We start from the raw sequence: 20,992 nt of genomic DNA on the forward strand, positions 1-20,992 counted from the left end.
CACCTTTGGCTGATGAGTGATGCGAAGATACCACAGGCCACTGGTATGGCCTCAGGCTCCGTACTGGGTGATAAAAGCTTTCCTGGAGAAGACACCAAGAACAGCAGCTAGAGTATAACAGAGAGAGGGGGAAAACAGATGGTAATCTAAGCAGCGATCGGGGCTGATGCGTTTGTCGATCGCATACAGTACAGCTGCATGGACTGACATTGGCAGCTACTTGTAATTTAAGACCATAAAATGTGAAAGTAGTGAATTAATATAAGGCTATTCAGAATTACCACCACCCCCCATCTGTGGGTCCCAGCTCCCATCTCTGAGACGGGGGAATGGCAGGGAGGAGTGACCACAGTCAGGCCCAAAATGGCACTGGCCCCACAGTTCGTGACTCCCGCGCTTTGACTGGCTGTTGCACCTGGAAGCCTCATGGCCTCCAGACATCCGACACCTGGGGAGTGCTATTTAAAGTGGCTCTGTGGCCGTGGAGTGAAACAAAAAAAGGCGTTCGTCGTTTTTGATAGTGCCCCATAGTCCTGCCCCATAGTCCTGGGGGTAAAAAGGGGGTCTCCCACAAGCCAGAGAGCAGGGGGAGCAAAGAAGATGACAGAGAGCCTGTGGTGTTTGCCAGCACATAAACGAAATGACCCTTTTTAGCTCTGCTATGTCTTCCACGGCGGAGCATTATTATGATATTAATACAGCATAAATCTGTCTCCCTTGCCAGGCCTGGCAGCATACTTTATGGTATTGACAGCATGCCAGATTTACGGCGCAAGAGAACCATGCCCATTGTTCGAGACCTGGTGAGTTATCTAACCTGGACGAGGTTTATTCTGATTAGTGTTTCTCTTCATTTGACTTGTTGCACGTGTCGCTTTCTGTGGTGACATTTTTTAACTTAAGAACAATTAACAAGATCTTTGTCCCATTAATATTTGACATTATTGTTATGCATTTTTTCTGGAGGTGCTATCAGTGAACTGTACAGCTGATAGGATGACAAGATCTGACTCAAACAGTTTAAGTTCTTTTCATTGTGTTTTAGCGTTTTGCGTGCCACCCCCAATAATTATTAGGATGTATGTGATTAATCGGCTGTGATCCTCAGTGTTCGTATTGAATTAAATAAATTCAGTACTTGCAATTATGATAGTGATTACATAATACTGAAGGACTGTATTTGTCGTCTCTCGTATATATAAAAAACTACATTCATCTGGTAAGTATGGGTTGCCTATTATTTTTAGGTTCTGCATAAATATTTATGATGCCATACCACACATGGACCCATAATAGCTATGGGTAATATTTTTCTGTGAGTTGTCAGATTTCTGTCTGATTAACGTCTTCATTCTGTGGGACCTTGTTGTAATTAGTTGTTTGAAATGCTGACAACTCATCCCAAAAATATATCTGAGGACTTCATTGAACTTTGATTTAACTGTGCTGAGGCTCTTAAATCCTGTAAAAGCGATGGGTAGCAAAGCCTTTTACAGCCCAAATGAAGTCGTTGAGCTTAAGGTCGGACTTGGTGTCGTCTACTCGCTCTGCCGTCCACAACAAGCTGCATGACTGCTTCAGCACAGTGACGGCGTCATATTTTGTTTTGGGTGTGGGGCACGCTGGGAGTGAGGAGGTGTAGGAACATTAAGCCACTGATAGGTGGCAAACAAACAGTCTGTGCTTTAAAATATTACGATGCCTGCAGTGACCAGAGCAGGTGATATGCATGTTCGACAGGCTTACAGTTCATGCAGTTCACCTTTGCTCCTCAGCCCTGCCCAATTTCCAGTTTCTTGCACTTACCTCCTTCTTCAACTTGGCTATAAATGAAGGTTGATGGTAAAGACTGACATGATAACGTCAACTGTCGATGCCTTCAGTCCTGTGAACCTGACCTCCTCCTGGCCTTAACTGTAACACCTCCCTCTCGCCCTCTCTCTGCCTCTCTTTTATTACTTGGACTGAGATCAAAATGTACACTATAATTTATCTGTGCATCAGCACAGCAGCGTGAGTGTCACTGTAGATGAGTGCATGTGAGCTTTGTTTGCCTGCGTGGTTTTTTTTTTCCTTTGCAGCACAGACAGCAGAGGTATCGATGGTGCCACCAAGCACGAGTTGGGTTTCGAAGTGTAATGCATGCACTAGTAATCACTCAACAGTTGTTTCGCCTGTATTAATTAAAGGCAAGAATAGCATCTCCACAGACTTACACGATGGGTGGAGAAACACCTTGCATGGCTAAAATACACCTTTGCAGTAGATATAAACATACCTAGTGTGTTGAGTGGTTGTCTTTGCTGGTTAGGATCTGTGTTGAGTCTTTGCCAGATTTAAACTCATTCACTTTTGTCCTCTCTTCAATCTGGTTCTGGAAATCACAGGCATTGGTAAGTTACTCTTCTGTATTCTACACCTTGTATCTCTTCTTGTGCTTATGTGCAGAGTCCCTGTCTCAGCATCTCTGCCTGTTTTTTTGTTGTGAGGTGTTTAAACATGCATAATTTTTTTTCAAAATACGTAAGATTCAAAAGGAGTTAAAATGACAGCATTCAACTAGTTACACAATCCATGCTTGCAATATACAGGTATCCTTCTAGAAAGAAAAATCTTTGCTTATTACTGTAATTTTTTATTACTCTTTACAAAGTTATGACCAAACGAGGCTGGTCCCCTTCAGTGACTCATCTGTGATCTTATGATCTCATCTTAGTTTATCTAGTAAATTGAGGTTAATGATAATTACACCTCCGACTTATGGGGTTTCACCTTTGGAGAAATGCATTAGGTTTGTATGTAGGGAGCCATTTTAATACCTCTATTGCAATCCTCCATTTTGATTTTGAGGTAATAAAATGTCATACCCCAAGTGAGGTAATTAAACGTTTGAATAATGTTTCAAAGTCAGCCATAAACTGAACAATTTTTTGCATCTCAGGGAAAGATTGTGTTATTCCCGTAGCAGGAATCCTTACAGAATCACTCAATCCACAGTGTTATAGGGGTTGTGTTCATGTTGCTAGTAGGATTGTCTTGCCCCTGGAAGCTGTTTTTAAAGCAGCAGCGGCACTTAGTTTGAACCCTGAGCAGTCGAAAAATTGGTCTCTTTCTTCAAATCTGTTGTCTCAAACCAAAGATTGCAATCGGCATATTAATATTGTGTATTCTTTTGTAGACTTTGGCTGCCCGAAAGGCTGGTGTATCCTTTGCTCTGGTGGCCAGATCAACCCTGAACAACGAAGACCTGGTAAGTTTTTCCTATATGGCGCAGTATTAAGATATACATCGCAGCCCAATCAGCAAGTGTTTACCCAGCAGAAGGCAGTGGGGTTTGACTAATGTGACACGCCATGCATAAACGCAAATAACGGCGACAATTAAAGGATTAGCGACGGTTCACATTGATCTAAATTTTTAATTTGCGCAGCTCTGAAATTAACAGCACTTGCAGTTGTTATCAAATACCTCTCTGAGGCTAACTGCCAGCCGTGGTGTGTGTACTGGGAATTGAGGATGGTGCAAATCTATGGCTGGATTTATGAAAAATTTATATCGATATATCAGTCAAATGCAGTTAAATATGGTGTTTTCTTGGTCAGTTTTTTGAAGTCAGCATGTTGTGTGTGAGGATATCTCAGAAAAAAGGTGCTCTGTTCTTTGCAAGACAAAACTCCCGCTTTAATTATGTAAACTCCTTTTGACTGAAGTCAAGCCAAAAGAATCTAGAGCCACACTTTAATCAATGAATGGCTTTGTCTTCCATTCCGCTGACCTCCAGAAGTACTTGCATTAATTGATTGGAATTGATTTGCAAGCTTTCCTGCCTTCATAAATAAAACAGTGTCCAGGCTGATGTGAAGAAAACTGTAATGCAGCTTAATTATATCGCGTCCCTAGGAATCATTTATATAGCAAAGGAGTGTTTCCTCAAAAGGCAGTCATGTTCATGAGAGGATTAGTGAAAACAGTTCCTCTTTGAGACATGTTGTTAAATGACAAAAGATGTGTTTTGTTTTAATATATATATTTTGCTACATTTTCCTGCCATACCTGTACCTTATTTTAGGATAAGTATGCATTACATGTTCCAGGATACCTTTGAATTCTTCCAGTGTTTTTTTTTTTTATTTTAAAGATGGATTTTTTTAGGTTTTATTTCTTATTGAGTTGCTGGCTCAGCAAAGCACAGTATAAATTGAACTTTGAGTTTTCAGGGGTGATACTCCAGATTGTCGGTGTTAGATGTACCCACAGAATCTGTGTGGGCATGTGCCTAGGGCTCCGTTGTTGGTTTGTCTTAAATCCTTATTATGAGCACACCTCCAGATCCTCAGTGTGGGCGTGTCCTCATATCCTTAGTGTGGGCCCGTCCTCAGAGCTCCTGTGTGGGAGTGTCTTTGGAGCCTCAGTGTTGGCATATCCCTGGAGCCTCACTGAGGGTGTATCCACATAGCCTGTCGGTATGTATTTTGCCCAAAAGACTATTTATGTTTGGGCATATCTTAATACCACCTTTGTAAGTGTATTGTGGTGGTCTGAAAGTCACAGCAGCAGTTACAAGGGTAACTTGAACACCACCAGATGCCAGTGTGTCTTTCAGCTCACGTAAGCGCTGTTTGAAGGTGCATCAGCCGTGCCAGTGATCAGAGGTGTGCTAACAAGGACATGGAAGCGCTCTGCCTCCAGCCATACACATTCAGCAGAATTCCCTCGCTCCAGAGATTATGCAGTGACAGGAAGAAAGTGAGCCGAGTCTGTTCCTGGAATCCTGGAATGTCCACATAGTATAGGCGGATGTACATTTCTGTTGGTGTTTTGTTTTGTTTTTTAAACATTTGACATTTCCTGTATGTGGAAATGTGAATTGAGGGCTAATTGTTGCCGCAGGCATGATATGGGTGGGAAGACACCTTGGCGTAGTAGTATTGACATCAAATTTAGTTAAATTCTGCTCTATCTTCAGTAATTACTTGCGGCTAAAATAGTGTGCTGTATGAACTCTATTGTTAGCAGCCGGAGGGTCTTGTTCTACTTGTCCTGTCGCTGGTGTTTCTGCTCATGTATTATTCTCTGAGTCATTTCCTGTGCGCAAATCTGACTTCAGGTGATATCCTGAGAGGGCGTTTGAGGGATGTCTCTCCGAGATTAACGCGATTCCCCAGTCGGCAATGCAAGAGCAGCCACTGTGCTGGTGTTCTTCGTCGCGTAGCAGTCAGTCAAGCTTCACAGAGGCCGTAGGTCGATACCATACGTGTCCATGCCATGTCTGCCAGAGTTACGCCACAATCGATGTGGTCAAGCCTTCAGTGGACTTCACCTTCAGTACTAACTACAGCCCACCTTGCTAAATAGAAACATGAACACACAGGTGTGTGTAATAGAGAGGATGTGTGTTGCAGGGTATGTAGCGGTTAGCAAATGTATTTGACTTTTTAACTGGAGCTTTGCTATTATTCTTGTGCTGTTTTTGCTGCTCTAGATATGGCCTACAAGGAACATACCAATTAAGTTAATTGTATGTATAAAACCCAAATATGCTGCCAAGCCATATTTATTATTTATCTCTCTCAGCAAGCATACTTACTTTCATAGTAATAGTCAATAACCCAAACAAACTCAAAGTGTAATCATCAATTTTGTAGAAGGTGTAGGAGCGAAAAGGCTTGAGTAATATGCATTGGACTAGAAAGAATCAATTTTATTTGGTTGTTTACAAATGTGTTTACAAGGGGCAGGCTTATTTTATTTACTCTATTCTGTGGTTGTAATTAAGTTAATCCCAATACAAGGCGGCATAAATTTCAGTCTGTTCTAGAGTCCTTTAGAGCAAAGAAATAAATATATTTGAAGCTTTCATGATCGTTTGACTGGCCAGTTCAGTCATTTTTGAGTCTTTGTTGTTCGTTTTTAGGAATAGTGTCTTGCGTAGGTGTTCAGCACTGCACTAAACAAAGCGTTCTGTATCTTAAATCCAAGATTCCTCCACAGTATTGGTTCCCTCTGCCATTTTTTCTGCTTATGTCAGCCTAATGATGTTGCCATGTGTTTTCCTGGAGTAACAGTATACACACGCACACACATATTTTTTGTTAATATAAGAAATTTAACCGCAATTCTAAAATGTCATACAGTAAGCCCTGTTTATCCATAGGCCAGCACACACAAATTAGTTTTGCCACTGGCAATTTTGGCCCCCGCCACTGACGTCGGAGGCCGGTAGTATGAGCGCGCCCAGGGGGAGAGTGTTAATGGACGCGAAGGCGCGTTGGCGCCCTCGCCGCCGCCTCGCTGGCTCTGTGTGTGTCGATCGGCTCGGCTCCCTTAGCTCCCATGCACGACGGCAAGCCGTGAGCTCTGTAGATAACACATTGACATCTGTTTCGCGAAATCTCCCCCGGACAGGAGCATGGAGCTATTTTCGAGGCAAATACGCAAACACACAATGCAGCCTGTTCCGCTGTGGCTCCTTGGCTCCGGCAAAGCTGTGATCGTGCCTCTCAAGTGTCGTGGGTGTTTTTGTATCCGGTGCCGTTTATGTGGTGGCCTGGCCTTCCCCAGACACGTACGGATTTGCGTGCTTTTGGTAAATTGTAGCGGTAATTAAATTTGCAGTATTTTGCCGTAGAAGGACCAGGCTGTTGTAAGAATTCTTGGGAAAGTACGTGTTAACCAGAACAGTGGTGGCTGTAGAAATAATAATAATTATTATTTAGTATGTTTTATTTCTGTTGCCAAGGTTTTAATATATTCTAATTAATGAAAAATGTTTGTGCTTGACATTTGCTATTGTTTTTTTTTTTTTATTTCACCAGCAATTACTTTCAATTTTTACAAACAGTTGTTCATGATGTATTTCCATATATCAAACTGACAAGAAAAGAGACTTTGTGGATGAACGCAAAAGCTCCATTAACAAAGCTAGATGCTGAAACTCAGTATTTAGTGTGCGCCTTATTGAGCAGACACTCAAGTAAAAAGGCTAATTTGTTACGCAGAAATCAATACCCTCATTTTGAGATGCAGGGCGTAGCTTACAAACCTTTTCGGGTGACAGTGCCGTTCAATTTGAGTGATTTTTGATTAGCCCCTTAAGTTTAACCAAAAAACTGTACTTAAACTAATGAAATGAAGCACCGTGAAGTAAAACTTCCCGAAAGTGTAAGGCAAATTGAAAATATCGGAAAATAGCATGGTACTTAGGAAAGTGTTACCCGACAGTTTCTCCTGCCTTCGTCCGCTGTGGTACTCTGCAGTAACTGATTAATTTGCTAATTAATATTTCTCTAATCATATATCCAGCTGTATAAATATTCAATTCAGTTCAATTCAATTCAATTTTTATATTTATAGTGCATTTTATCAACATTTCATTGTCTCAAATTGCTTTACATTATCCCTGCCCAAAGCCCCCAGTGAGACAGCCAGAGGCGACAGTGGCAAGGAAAATGTCCCTAGTAGGAAGAAACCTCAGGAGGAACCAGATTCAAAGGGGGAGTCCAACCTCCAGGGGCTGGCAGAGGAAGTCAAATGAACAAAATCCTAATTTACACAGTGCAACTTTTAAGATTCGAGTCTAAATGCGGAGGACAGGCAGGTGACAGCACACAGGTGCTGGTGCTGCCTCTGGCAGAAGGACAAACAGTGGTACAGCAGCAGGACAGGCAGGAGATACGTCATAGGCAGAAGGGCAGGCAGGGTGAAAGGATGTCACAGGTAGTAGGGGCGTTTTCATTTGTGTCTCTAGGCAGCACACTCCTGGAGGGGTGGGTGGGTTAAAAAGTCAGCTTGTAAATTGCTGTGAACAGAAACAACAGCTATGCAACTGGACATAATGTCAGCTTGATAATGTCTGTGTTTGCAGTTTCTTGGTGCCCCAGCTAGAACCAACCTGCCCAGTGCTTCTCTTCCAGAAACTGCATGTCTTGAGGAAAACCCTGCAGGCCTTAATTTACCCGATCTCCTCCACCACACCCCACAACTTCGAGGTGTGGACGGCAACGGCGCCCACATACTGCCACGAGTGCGAGGGGCTGCTCTGGGGCATCGCGCGCCAGGGCGTCCGCTGCTCCGAGTGCGGGGTCAAGTGCCATGAGAAGTGCCAGGACCTGCTGAACGCCGACTGCCTGCAGCGTGAGTCCCACCCCTCTCGTCTGCCCTATGTGGGGGCTGCCGTCCAGCCTGGGAATTTCTTACTGCCTCTTACAGCTGCCGGTTTGAGAACCCAAAGGCTGCATCAGTTCCAGCAGGATAACAATTAAAATAAACTGAAGTCAGACTGGACACCCTGTTGTGCAGAAACCAGCAATGCTTTTTATCGTTGGACATTCAGTGTTTTTATCATTTACTGCTACCTCTCAGTGGCCAAAGAAGCAGGATTACATTTACCAGTAATGCTACTTATAATACAATTAGTGAGGTGCTAAATTTCATTGGAAGGTCCAAAGTGAGCATATGGTGTGATGGACCAGCATCCCATTTAGGTTGTTCCTGGGGTAGGCCTCAGGCTCACCAAGACCCTGCATGGATGGATGGATATCCACTGATTTTTAGGAGTTTCAGTCTGTAGATACTAGCCAGATACCCAAAACCTCACTGCTGCTTATTATAGAATAAAATAGTGATACTTTATTAATCCCTACGGGGAAGTTCTCTTTTCACTTGACCACATCTTGCTCTTCATGAGATACACACTGTTACCTCCTGCCCTTCTGGTCTAAGGGGGAGTTCAGCAGGGGCTACATCATACCAGCAGAATAAGGAACAAGGAGAAACAGGGAATAGTGCAACTGGGTTTATGTACAAAAGGGAGACTAAAGTGCCTATGTACTATTTACACAGAACGTGAAACACAGGAGAACAGAAGAGAAATAAACCCCAGACACAGGTAGGGATGACAGATGATGCCAAAGAAAAGAAATCAAGAAAACAGAAGCTGACTACAAAACAAAGATTACATCTAATCTACAAACAACCCAAAATATGTAACAAAAAAACAGGGGGACAATCCACTTCTTACCTTGGGTTTATAGCAAATATCCTCCTGCGGGTGGTAGGCACAGCGTAACTTCCCTTGTGCCAGCCCTGGTCTGAGTTGAAGCAGCAAAAGGAAGGAAACAGGCGCAGGGGTACATATAAACTAAACCACGGACAATGACAAGTGAGTGCTAAGTTCAGGAAGATGGGAGAAAAAAACGTTATATATTGCGTAAAACAGGTGTTGATTGGATGAGACAGGAGATGGGTGTGAGCAAAGACCAGTCAAATGGGCAAATGGAACCGAAAGAAAGACATCAGAACAAAGACAGCCCAATATATATTCCTAAATATATAATTATTCTGTTTGCTACACCCATATATCCTTAAATATTTTGATTATGAAGTTAAGATACTTCAGGTACTCTACCTGAATCACTCCTATAAAATATATAGATACATAATATAAGTAACATAAATTGGTTATGTATTCACCTCTGATATGATACTCATGATACATAAGGATTTTTATCTTTCAGAATGAAAACATCAACAAAGACAAAAGAAATTCAATTTCTGAAAAGGCGAATGCTTGAGTGGGACGTCACTGTGAAGACACTTGGTTTTTAACTCAAGGCCCTAGTGTGTACAAATTTGAAATTTTTTTATTAGCACTATAATAATGTGTGACTCACAACTGAGTTCTTTTTAATATTGAAAATTTGGACTTTTTTAAGAAAGTCCATAATAGCTTTTTTTAATATTTAACTTTTTTTCAATTAATGGTTCATTTATCATGACCTCACTTTTCAAAGTCTCGGTAAATCCTTTTAATCTGGGTAACGAGGCAGGAAAAAAGCGTTGATTATTCTAGAGGTGGCACAGCCACAGCATTCCTTTAAAAGCAGCCACCCAGGCTGACCAGGAGAGGCTTCCCCAAGTAGCAGCATACTTTTCTCTGTGCAGGAGCTGTGGAGAAGAGCTCCAAGCATGGGGCAGAAGACAAAACCCAAAATATCATCATGGCCATGAAGGAGAGGATGAAAATCAGAGAGAGGAACCGGCCTGAGGTGTTCCAGCTCATCCAGGAGGTGTTCCAGATCTCCAAGGAGGACTTCACCACTCATTTGAAGGCAGCAAAGCAGGCAGTTTTGGAGGGCACATCGAAGTGGTCCGCCAAAATCACCATTACAGGTAAAGTAATGAAAAATACTGCCTTCCAGCCAGTCAACATAAAATTTCCTATTTTCTCCCTGTATCTGGGAGACCAAACCTGGACCTTCTCAATAATTCTCTCCTCCATATGCACCACTCTGCTGTCGCGATGCCAACCATGAGAGATTAAATCACGGCTTCATTTACCTCGCACCTGTCCGGACTTTAAAGTTTAAAGTGACACCTTCTCTAACCAGCATCTTGGGAGCCTTGTACAGTGACTCTCCTCAAATATTCATAACTTAATAGCTTTATTTCAGTGGTATTCCAAGTTATGACTTCTGAGCTTAAATAATAAATTCACTTTGTAAACTTGCAATAACTCATGCAGTGCATGTATATAACACTTTAGACAGCCTCACTTTGTGTGCCATGCTCTAGTTACTCAACTTCTGAGCTCTTATTAAGCCATTCACCCATCACAGTCAGCAACGCTCTTTTGTAACCAGTAGCCAAAGCATAGAATTTCAATAAATAGTTCAGCACATTAGTCATTCATATATAAGGTCATTCTTTTTTGGGCTGCACTTTTGTACGCAAATCACATGTACATAGGTTACAGCATATAATTATGAAATAGATTCATTAGAGACCCATAGCTAATTAGACATTTTTGAACTGGAGATTTTAATGCAGTGGATGCCTTTGTGTTACTGCCTTTTGTTTAAGGTCCTGCTGCTGTGTTTCTGCCCAGTTCTGTGCGCTCAGGGTCTGCAGGCCAAAGACAAGACGGGTTCAAGTGACCCCTATGTGACCGTGCAAGTGGGCAAGACCAAGAGAAGGACCAAGACCATCTTCGGAAACCTCAACCCCATCTGGGATGAGAAGTTCTTCTTGTGAGTGCATCCACTCTCGGTATTGTAATAAAGAAGCATTTCTAGTGACTGATGTTGATTGAAACACTGTCATAACTGGCTAAATGTTATGTGCAAAAAGAGACAAATATCTCTGAAACAATGACAGTTTGGATCAATATGTAAAGTAGGTTAAAGAATTTTTAGAGAACGTAACATTTCAGTAAATTATTTTTAATACTCTTCAAACACCTCTTTAAATTCCACTCAGAATTCTTCCCATTATGACTTACTAACCGTTTGTTAAATTCTATTGTCACATAATCCAGCACAAAGACTAATTTCTCACTTTATGAACAGGATGTCTACTGTCTGTCGTTAACCCTTGCCAGTTCTTTTGATGTTATTCTCTTGTCACAATAGGGCATGATGGTCTGCAGTGTTCAAAAATACGTTATGTTAAACGGGTAAAGTTCATTGAGAGTTTCTGTACTTTGACAGTTTCTATAATATAATGAATAACAGGGGGAACAATGTTCTAACAGTCTAAAGATAAGAACATAATTTTTTAATCTGCCTGTTTTAATCTTCAGAAATGTTGGTCTAACCAATGCAACGAAGTTCAGACTCATTATTGGATGTTTTTTAGACCATTTTGCAAGACGTTATCAAAGAATAAGCCATATTTCAGATAATCTTTTAAAGTGTATTTAGTAGCAGTTCCGCAAAATGGTGTTTTGTTAAAACAAAAACAAAAAAAACAGTGCTTCCTTCAGAAAACTACTTCAGGACACCTGAGTGGGAAAACTTGTAATGAGAGAATTAAAGAGAGAAGCTAATGACAGTTAGGTATTCTTCAGTACTTTCTGATGCTTAACAAATACAAATAAATTGTGCATTTTTAAGACAGCGTAGGAAACCACTTTCGTTATGTAATGTGACTCTTTTGCACTATTTAGATTTGATTGTTCATCCAGAAAGGGCCTAGATTTTGTGGAAGTGCGAGCATTGCTGCCTGACTTGCAAACCTGAGCACTGTGTTTGGAGGACCTGGTGTTACTTTGCTTCATTGCAGTTTTCTGCTCTGACCAACTCAAGCACAGTAATCAACTGGATGTTCATTGCATCAGACATCCCCTCTCAAGCATGGCCTTCATACACCCAGCTGTAATGATACCGTTTCCCTGCTGCTTAGCAACAGCCAGCCTGGGTCCTTTTTTTTTAATAGGTCTTAAGAGTGAGGGCATCGGTTTGCGTCTAGAAGTTGCTAATTCAAGTGTCACTTGGGATCCTGCAGTTGCACTAGACTGCTGCAGTAAATAGCCAGCTGTATAAACTGTATTCACTGAATTGAAGTGCAAGCTACTCAAAAAAACAGTAAACACAATAAAATGAGGTGTACATTTGATTGTATTTACCATACAGCTTAAGCAACACCTCAGACCATTACTGCGGTCTTTGTCATGCACACAAGACAAGTGACCAGTGTTTCTTAGCATGTTGTTTTTTTTCTTTTTACACATACTGGTGAACCGTTTGAGCTAAAGCTCCAGGCTGTGCTATGTTGCCTAGTTGATTTGCGTGAACCCTGATACAGATTGATATCACTTTTATCTTTTTTATCTGCAGTTTATTTTGGTTTTTGGGGAGATCCCAACTAGGAGAAGAGCAGTGTTGTGTTTCGTAATGTAGCCCATTTAAAAAATAACAAATAGGAAATGAAGGCTTCCCTCACTGCCTCGCTGTAGTCAGCTTAGCCTGGAGAGCTTAGCGTGAGATCCTGTTTGACTGGATATGTCTTTCTCTCACTTCACTGAGTCCCTAGCCTTGCGTAACGAAGTTCAGACTCATTATTGGATGTTTTTTGAGTTTTTTAGACCATTTTGAAGAACAAACCCTTAATTTAACAGGGAATACAAGACTGTGCAGGACCTGTTCGATGACAGAAATGTACCATCTCTGGTGCACATGTAGAAAACACATGACACAATTTAAGATCAAAACCCTTATGTTGGTTCAATTTTGATGCAGATGCCCCTTAGGAAAATCTCTGTAATATGAGGTACAGACTCTAAGGCTTCTTGGAATCATTTTTATTCATTTTAAATGCATGCATTTCTCAATGCTCAGGGATACACACAAGCAAAAAACTAAATTACAATTACCCATATAAATACCAATACTGACCCAATGAGAATAACACACAGTAACTCAAAGCAGAGTTTGTGTGTAAGACAGCAAGCGTCTGTTACTATAATTCATCAGAAAGGGAAAATGTCATTGTTAGACATTTAGGCTACATTCACACTGCAGGACAAATGTGGCCCAAATAAGATTTTTTGCTCATATGTGACTCAGATCACATTCATGACATTTTTCAATTCCGATTTGGGCCACTTCAAGAAGTGGTCATAAATCGGATACAGGTCTGTTTTTGTGCAATGCAACCTCAGTCTGAACAGCAAAATCGGAATTCATGCGACTTTTACGTCACTCTCGATCAACGTTCGTCACAATTCTGCGCAGGCGGAAGTCACCATATGTCTCCGTCAGAGTGCCAAACATGGAGGAGAGCACAGAAGTTGGCCAGTGGAGGGACAGTGAGGTGCTGGATTTAATAAGTATTTGGGGAGATAAATCTGTTCAGGCAAAACTGGAAGGTTCATATCGTAACCAGGCAGTTTTCAAATCAATAAAGTGACGTCTTTGTTTTTGCGCATGCGTGTCATTGCGTCTTTGTTGTTTTGTGCGCACGCAGGCCAGTTCAGTATAGTGAACCGTTCACATTGAAATCTGATATTGCCCACATTAAAAAGAGTAATGTGAACAGGCAAACAAAAAATCCAATCAGAGCAGGAAATCAGAACTGAGCATTAAGCCCTGCAGTGTGAACGTAGCCTTTGAGACAGATGTTTGTGTTATTGTTATTTTTTTCCATTTCCTTACTCTCTCTGCATAACAGAGAATCAGGACTATGAATGAAAGTGCATCATGTGCGTTCTTCCATGAATGTAACCACCGAATGTTTCTTTTGCTGGTGGAGTTTGGCACAGATGCAATATTAAGGGGAGGGGAATGGACCTATCAAGTCCTGTAGCCAGCTGCTCCACAGGGACTTAGTCTCACCTGATGGATTGGTGTCTCGGCCTGGTCAGGCCTGCACAGGCCTCCTCAGAGATGAGAGGCAATTAAGAGGCATTCTTTGGGGAGGGGGGGTGGGGGTGGAAATACGCTTTAATAAATGCTTCCCTGTCAGGCTGCGCTTCTTCCTAGGGATTGAACTGGCAGACACAGCGAATTGAAAAGTACGGGTTGAGCTATGCAGAAAACTACTTCAGTTGGAATTTATTGCCTCGCTGACAATCATGCAGTGTCTCTGCCCAATGTCGAAGTCCTTATTAAGTAACGGTCCAACTGTATATAAGATATTAACTCTGGGATGACGCCAGAACTCAGGAAACTGCAAACTATGTGCAAGACTTCTGAATTATTTACTGTGACTATGGACTTGTGGGGGGGTGGGGGTGGCTATCTACTTACTCTCAGGCCCCGCCTTTATCAGTTATTTTGCTTGGTTTGCCCTATGACAGGAATAAAGCTGGATTTACCTTTCCCCCAGGCTAGATTTACGCAGCCTTTCAAGCGCTGCGTCCAAGCAGTTTTTTACGCACGCAACTGCAACACTGCAAAATAGAGAAAATACAGCCGGACATTAAATGGTATCCCCATGAACAGGTGTCTGTCAAAGCCCTGCTGTGAAGCCCTCTCTATCAGTCAGTGGCATGTGGCTGAAAAGCCCTCCAGTTTGGGTCTTGTTCCATTTTTGATAAGCCAGGGGTCTCACTGAAGGATGAACGTGGATGATTTTGGCCTTTTATGTATAGAGGATGATTGCTCTTCACACTGCACTAACCTTCAGCCTGACTGCTTCATTCAGACATAATAGCTTTATGTAAACAATAAATCACAATTGCCTGGTACATCCTAGTAATTGTACTCCGTGACAGTGCTGTATAGCAATTTAAAGAAGTAAAATTTTCCCCAACAGTTTAGTTATTTTATTAGTTGGAAACTATGTCAGTCACTCTAAGGACAGATCTGTCTCTTTGTTTTCAAAGGAAGGAAAACCACCCTCAGAAATCACATCACAGCTGCGGTCTCTATGGAGAGCACGGGGCAGAACTTGGACAGGATGCCAGCAATGCGTATGAAGGGCAGATTAGAAAAACTGATCCACCTCAGGCTCAAGTCATTGTAGTAGGAATCCAGCAGAAATGTAACACTCAAAACTAGGAATGGGAATCAAATTTCCATCCCAGGAATGGGCCTATGGGTGAGCCATATGCTTACACAAAGCTTTCACTCCCCTCCAGATACCTGGGGACGCGGCGGCTGCCAACAGCACTGACCCCCCTTCGCTTATTCCACCACCACGTGCCCCCATCTCCAGTTAGACAGGCATCCCACCCTACTGTCTTCCTTTTCTTTCAGAAAAACCTAAAGGATATCCTCCAGACCTCCTTCCAGTAGCTGCCACTGCTTTGATGTCAATCACATCTGACAGGGAGCTCTGGGGGAGGAATGACTAGCAGTTAATTATCTAGTAGTTTATTATTTCTCCCATTAGTATTATGAAAAAGACAGAATTTGTTTTATTTAGAGTGACTCATTGGGTAGCTCCAGTATTAGGGTGTGTGTGTGTGTGTGTGGGTTTGCATAGATCATATTTGGGGGCCAAAATGTACCCAAAGTGTGGTAAAACCTGAAAATTCCTTATTTTCTGGGATATTTTTCAGGTCCCCATTTGGATAACCTCAATTTTATAAAAGACCTGTGAATGCAATCAAAAAAGTAAAAATGCCATAATTGTTTTATTTAGGGCTGGGTAGGGATTGAGGGTGTCATGCTTGGGATTAGGCTTTTCCCCATAGAAATGAATGGAAGACCCCTAATTAGATAAGTACACCTGTATGTGTGCGTGTGTCCTGCACACATACAGCCGCACTTTGTGCTTTCCCTGTAACCCTGTGATGGATAAGAGGTTGGAAGATGGATTTATGTATGGTCAGCATAAGAAATAAGTTTCTTTTGTGTATTCAGTTTTATAGCTGTGGAGTAATGGCACATAATCAGCATGCCCTGAGAAATTAAATGGGCACTTTGCCTGGCTCTAGTCCCCCTTCAGTGCAGCTTTCATAAGTACTGTGGGGGGCCACAGATTTCACTCAGCTGCTCAGAGTGTCCCCCAGCGGCTCCCTTTGTGCCCCTCCTTACGTCTTTTAGGTTTGTTAACTACTTAAATAAAGAAACCATCTGCAGAATGGTGGCTGAAGTTGCAGCCAAAAGGGGCACAAATATTACTGCACTGCCAGAGTTCTCCAGGAAAGTGACAGGGGAAATTCCCCTTATTCTCTTCGATCAGTCCAGCAGAATCAATTGGTTGGATGGACTGAGTATTTGGCCACCATTCATTAGAATATGTTGGAATTTTGCGAATATGTACTGAGTAAACTTTTTGGTTGTGTGCTAAGTTCTCTTTCTTTTCAATTGTGAAGTAAAAGTGTACTCTGTAGTGAAAACTGTAGTTACATTATATGGACAAAAGTACTGGGACACCAGCTTGTCCAACATCTCACTCTGAATCAAAGTATATTAATGTGAAGTTGGCTAACACTTAGTTGATATAATAGCCTCTGATCTTCTGGCAAGGTTTTCCATTAGATATTGGAACATTTGTGGTGGGATTTGCTGCCGTTCAGGTTTGGTATTAATGTTGGGTGATCAGGTCCCTTTCTGTGACGTTGTGTGGCCGCCACTTCTCAGTTGAATTTGTTTCCAGATGTTTTCACTTCACAACACTTCACTTGCAGTTGACCAAGACAGCTGTAGCAGGGCAAAAATATGGAAAGGTGTCCAATGATGTCCAATGATGTGACTGTTAGGTTGACTAACCTCATCTGTATGACCACCCATTCTGCTGCCATTGTTTAATGCTGGAGATTGTATGGCTGTGTACTTAATACACCTGTATGTCAGCAGTGGGTGTGGCTTACATGTCCAATTCTTGTAATTACTACAGATGTCCCAATACTTTTGTCTATATTGTGTATGATACCTAAACCACTGATCTTTGAAAGGTGTTTCTGAGCTGAATCTCATTACTTTGACTTTGTGCTGCAGCGAGTGCCACAACGCCACGGACAGGATAAAAGTCAGGGTGTGGGACGAGGATGACGACATTGCTTCACGCGTGAAGCAGCACTTCAAGAAGGAGTCGGATGACTTTCTTGGGCAGACGATCATTGAAGTCAGGACTCTAAGTGGCGAGATGGATGTGTGGTATAACCTTGGTGCGTGCAGGTCTTTCCCAACGCCGTTAAGGTGGCCATTTTCAGAATAACTTCCCAATTACAAGGATGAACCGTACACAAGCAGTGGATCATAGCATGTAAAAAAAAATCTTAATGCCTTGAAAATGCAATATGTTTTTGCACAAAGTACTTTATAAATCTGTAAAGTTATAACAAAAATGTTGGCATTCCCTGTCTCATTTCTCTTCTAAATGAATAGGTACAATTTTATATTTTAGTGTAGTATGTATTAGAAATAATCATTTACTCATCTGTTCACCTGATGACAATTTACCACCTGAGTGAATGAGTGTAATGGGCTTATGAAAGAGCAGCGAGGCTACAGTAGACACTGAAATGAAATATTATGTAGTCAAAATGACAGTTGTGTAAAACGGTAATTGCTAGGCTATATTAAGTGCTGCATGCTATGCTGCGCTAACCACTAGATGCTAACTGCTTTTACTGACACTGGTTACTGCACTCTGGTGCCAGCAGTTGCCAGGAGTGCTCTCGCAAAGGCGTATTGTGCAAACCATTTATTTGAGTACTGATGCCAAATGCCGCCTCTGGAAATAAACAAGATATCACAAAAGAGCCAGGCTCTCACTCTCTCTCAGAAAAACTAGCCCCCAATTTCCTGACATATTAGAGCCAGAGAAAGATGTCTTGTTGGGGAGAAGGACTGGGGGGTCTTGTGCAGCTCTGCTGGGGCCCGTGTGAACATATCATCCCAACACATACTTTAGGAATTGCATCATGACAGCAAGGACCCTGTCACGTGTCTCTTTTTATCGCCTCACAGAGAAGAGGACTGATAAATCTGCTGTGTCTGGAGCCATCAGGCTGAAGATCAGCGTGGAGATGAAGGGGGAGGAGAAGGCAGCGCCCCCTCATGGCCAGTATACATGCTTACACGAGGTACCTGTACCTGTCTTTAGCCTTCCTACTACACTAATGGTGCTTTTCCACTGGCATACAGGAATTGAACCATACTCAAGCTGTACCCAAGCCATACCACGAAGAGAGACCAAAGGTTCCAGCTCGTTTCAGTTTTCTACTGCAGATGGGTCGGCTCGGTAAAGGCATTGCCGGGTTTGGAGTGCAACAGTGACATAAAACCTAAGAGACACTTATTTACCGTTCACACGGTGTGCATCATGATTTACTGTGTGCTAATTTCCTAATTTTCTAGCACATCTGTGAGAATTGCCCTGCTCTGTTAGCATCAACGCTAGTAGAATTAGCATTTGCTTGCATAAATTTGCATTGTGAATCCATTCCACTCAGCCGTTTTAAAGTTTTTTTTTTTTTTTTTAAGTAGGAGGTTGGGAACTTTCAAGTTCAGAGTCATCAGGAATGTATCAATACATCATGATGAACGATCCTGCTAATAATGAATAATATATATAATGTAATACAGTGGTACCTCAGAACTCGAACTTAATCCGTACAAGAACTCCGGATCGAATCCTAAAAAGTTCGAGTTCTGATCGAATTTTCCCCATAAGAAATAATGGAAAACCAATTAATTGGTTCCTGGCCCCCCAAAAAATTTACACCTAAATGTTTTTTTTAGCATTTAAACACAAAATGAACCGGATAAAAAAAGAAGAGCATATACTGTACTAAACACATCTAAGCACATAAAAAAAAAAAAACAATGTGTCCTGCCCCGATCGTCCGCTCCTTCCGGGTGCCACGCCCCCTCTTTAACCCCGTGTGGAATCCGCGTGTCATCTGCTGTTTCTGGTTGTTTTCATTAGTCCTCTGTATTTCCTCCGCGTTTCAGTTTGTTTCCCCAGTCCGGTCATTGTATTGTCCGTCTGCGTTTTGCCTGCCTTACCTGTAATTAAACCCTGTATTCCCCGATACCCTGACGTCTGTGCCTTTGTCTCCGTTCCGTTCCCGCTCGGCACGACAATATTATTATAATTAAATGTATTAATGGTTTATTATTAATATTAAAATAATGAATAAGAAATCTTTATTTTTAAATATATTTTATTATATAATAATAATTACTGTTACTGTCTATCATTGTCTAAATGTATTTTTACTGTCTAAATATGTGTATTCAGCTAGTGTAAACATGCATGATGCTATCGCAGCGAATGCGAGGCTGAGACTGAAGCTTTAACCTTTGTTTCCGCTGAGAGACGTGCTGCGTGACTCATTTCCCCGCACATACAACTTATCTTAGGTCGGCGTTCACGGTTTGACTTCTGAGATTCAGATCGAGCGCTAGGTAATTTTTTTTCGAACTGGTTGGTTCGACTTTTAAGAAATTTGAGTTCTAATGAGTTTGAGAACTGAGGTACCACTGTACTTGAAATGTTTTCTTCAAAAGATCCATGTGCAGAACACCCATATCCCCATGCATTTCAACCAATCAGATGGTGATGATGCAACCAATTTGGTCACGCTTTCATTCTTGCTAGTAAGCAGCGTCATGTCAGAGCAGGTACAGCTTGGGTACGGTTTGTATAGTTTGCCATGCAAAACTGACAGTTTTACGGGGGACAGCTCGGGTACAGCTTGGTTCTTGGTGGCAGTGGAAAAGCGACAAAAGTCACAGGCCGTTGAAAGACCTCTAATTACCCTTTCACTGGGAATTAACTTTCACTCCAGCTGAGGACTACAAAATCTCACGCATGACACCTAGGATACAGTCAGGATAGCCAGTAACTTTAAAGGACAGCCAGGCACCCACAGATGGTTTACGGTGTTGATACCTCCCCTTTGCAGAACCTCTTCCATTGCCTGACTGAGGTGAAGAACAATGGGGTGGTGAAGATTCCTGAGGTCAAAGGGGAAGAGGCCTGGAAGGTCTACTTTGATGACACTGCTCAAGAGATCGTTGATGAGTTTGCTATGCGGTTTGGGGTGGAATCCATATATCAGGCCATGACGTAAGTAGTGGTGTTTCAAAATAGATAACTTCGCTTGTGGTCCACTTATGATTTTTTTTTTTTTAATCACAGATAAATGTCATGGTAAATTGCTCTCCTTGATGATTCAAAAGTTCTTTGGCATCTATAGTTATTGCTTGTTTGAGGAGCCATTTTGAACATTGTCCATGTTCACAGGATAAGGTTGCAGTAGTGGGACCCAGATGAAAATCTCTTAGAAGCATCTTAAATGTGTTCTTATTGCTGTTTTGAGCTTCAGTAGGCCCTTAGCTACTTCTTTACCTACTTTTACATGTTTCTGCTAGTGGATTTGTTTGTTCCGCTGGGCTCTCTGTTCAGTGATGGAAATGGACTCATGCCCCCGAATGTCAGCACACAGCCAGCTGAACATGGGTTGTACAGGCAGTGAGGATGGCATACGCTCTTGAGGCTGTGATTCAACACACTCCCTCTAAGAGACAGTGACAGAAGCCATGGAGGTCCTAGTGACCACCCCGTGCCACTGACGGATATGCAGCATATTGTCAATAGGACACGGTCCTCCATATTCAAAGCTTTGCCGCTGACTGGCTGCTTTCTTTCCCCAGCTGTTGATCCTTTTTTGCCTCTCTTTCCAAAGCTCTAAGATCCCACTATATATTGCCGTATTACTACATCCCTTGCCTCATTTCTGAACCCAGAGAAAGATCCAGGTCCTTCTTCGGCCCGAGATAAACTTCGGAAACCAACTTAGTTATGTGGGATA

At 42.0% G+C, this 20,992-nt stretch overlaps 1 protein-coding gene across 3 annotated transcripts in view; it reads left to right on the forward strand.

The window, feature by feature from the left end:
- LOC111845002 (protein unc-13 homolog C-like) overlaps positions 1-20,992 on the forward strand; it is an 84,578-nt gene that overhangs the window by 13,130 nt on the left and 50,456 nt on the right. For all 3 annotated transcript variants that reach the window (XM_072717967.1, XM_072717969.1, XM_072717968.1), the window contains 8 exons: positions 725-803; positions 3,179-3,250; positions 7,914-8,133; positions 9,943-10,170; positions 10,886-11,027; positions 17,166-17,335; positions 18,141-18,256; positions 20,084-20,247. In XM_072717967.1, coding sequence (XP_072574068.1) covers positions 725-803; positions 3,179-3,250; positions 7,914-8,133; positions 9,943-10,170; positions 10,886-11,027; positions 17,166-17,335; positions 18,141-18,256; positions 20,084-20,247 — 1,191 coding nt within the window. The remainder of the gene's footprint in view (positions 1-724; positions 804-3,178; positions 3,251-7,913; positions 8,134-9,942; positions 10,171-10,885; positions 11,028-17,165; positions 17,336-18,140; positions 18,257-20,083; positions 20,248-20,992) is intronic.

This window comes from Paramormyrops kingsleyae, chromosome 11 (assembly GCF_048594095.1).
Source record: "Paramormyrops kingsleyae isolate MSU_618 chromosome 11, PKINGS_0.4, whole genome shotgun sequence".
Classification (NCBI taxonomy): domain Eukaryota; kingdom Metazoa; phylum Chordata; class Actinopteri; order Osteoglossiformes; family Mormyridae; genus Paramormyrops; species Paramormyrops kingsleyae.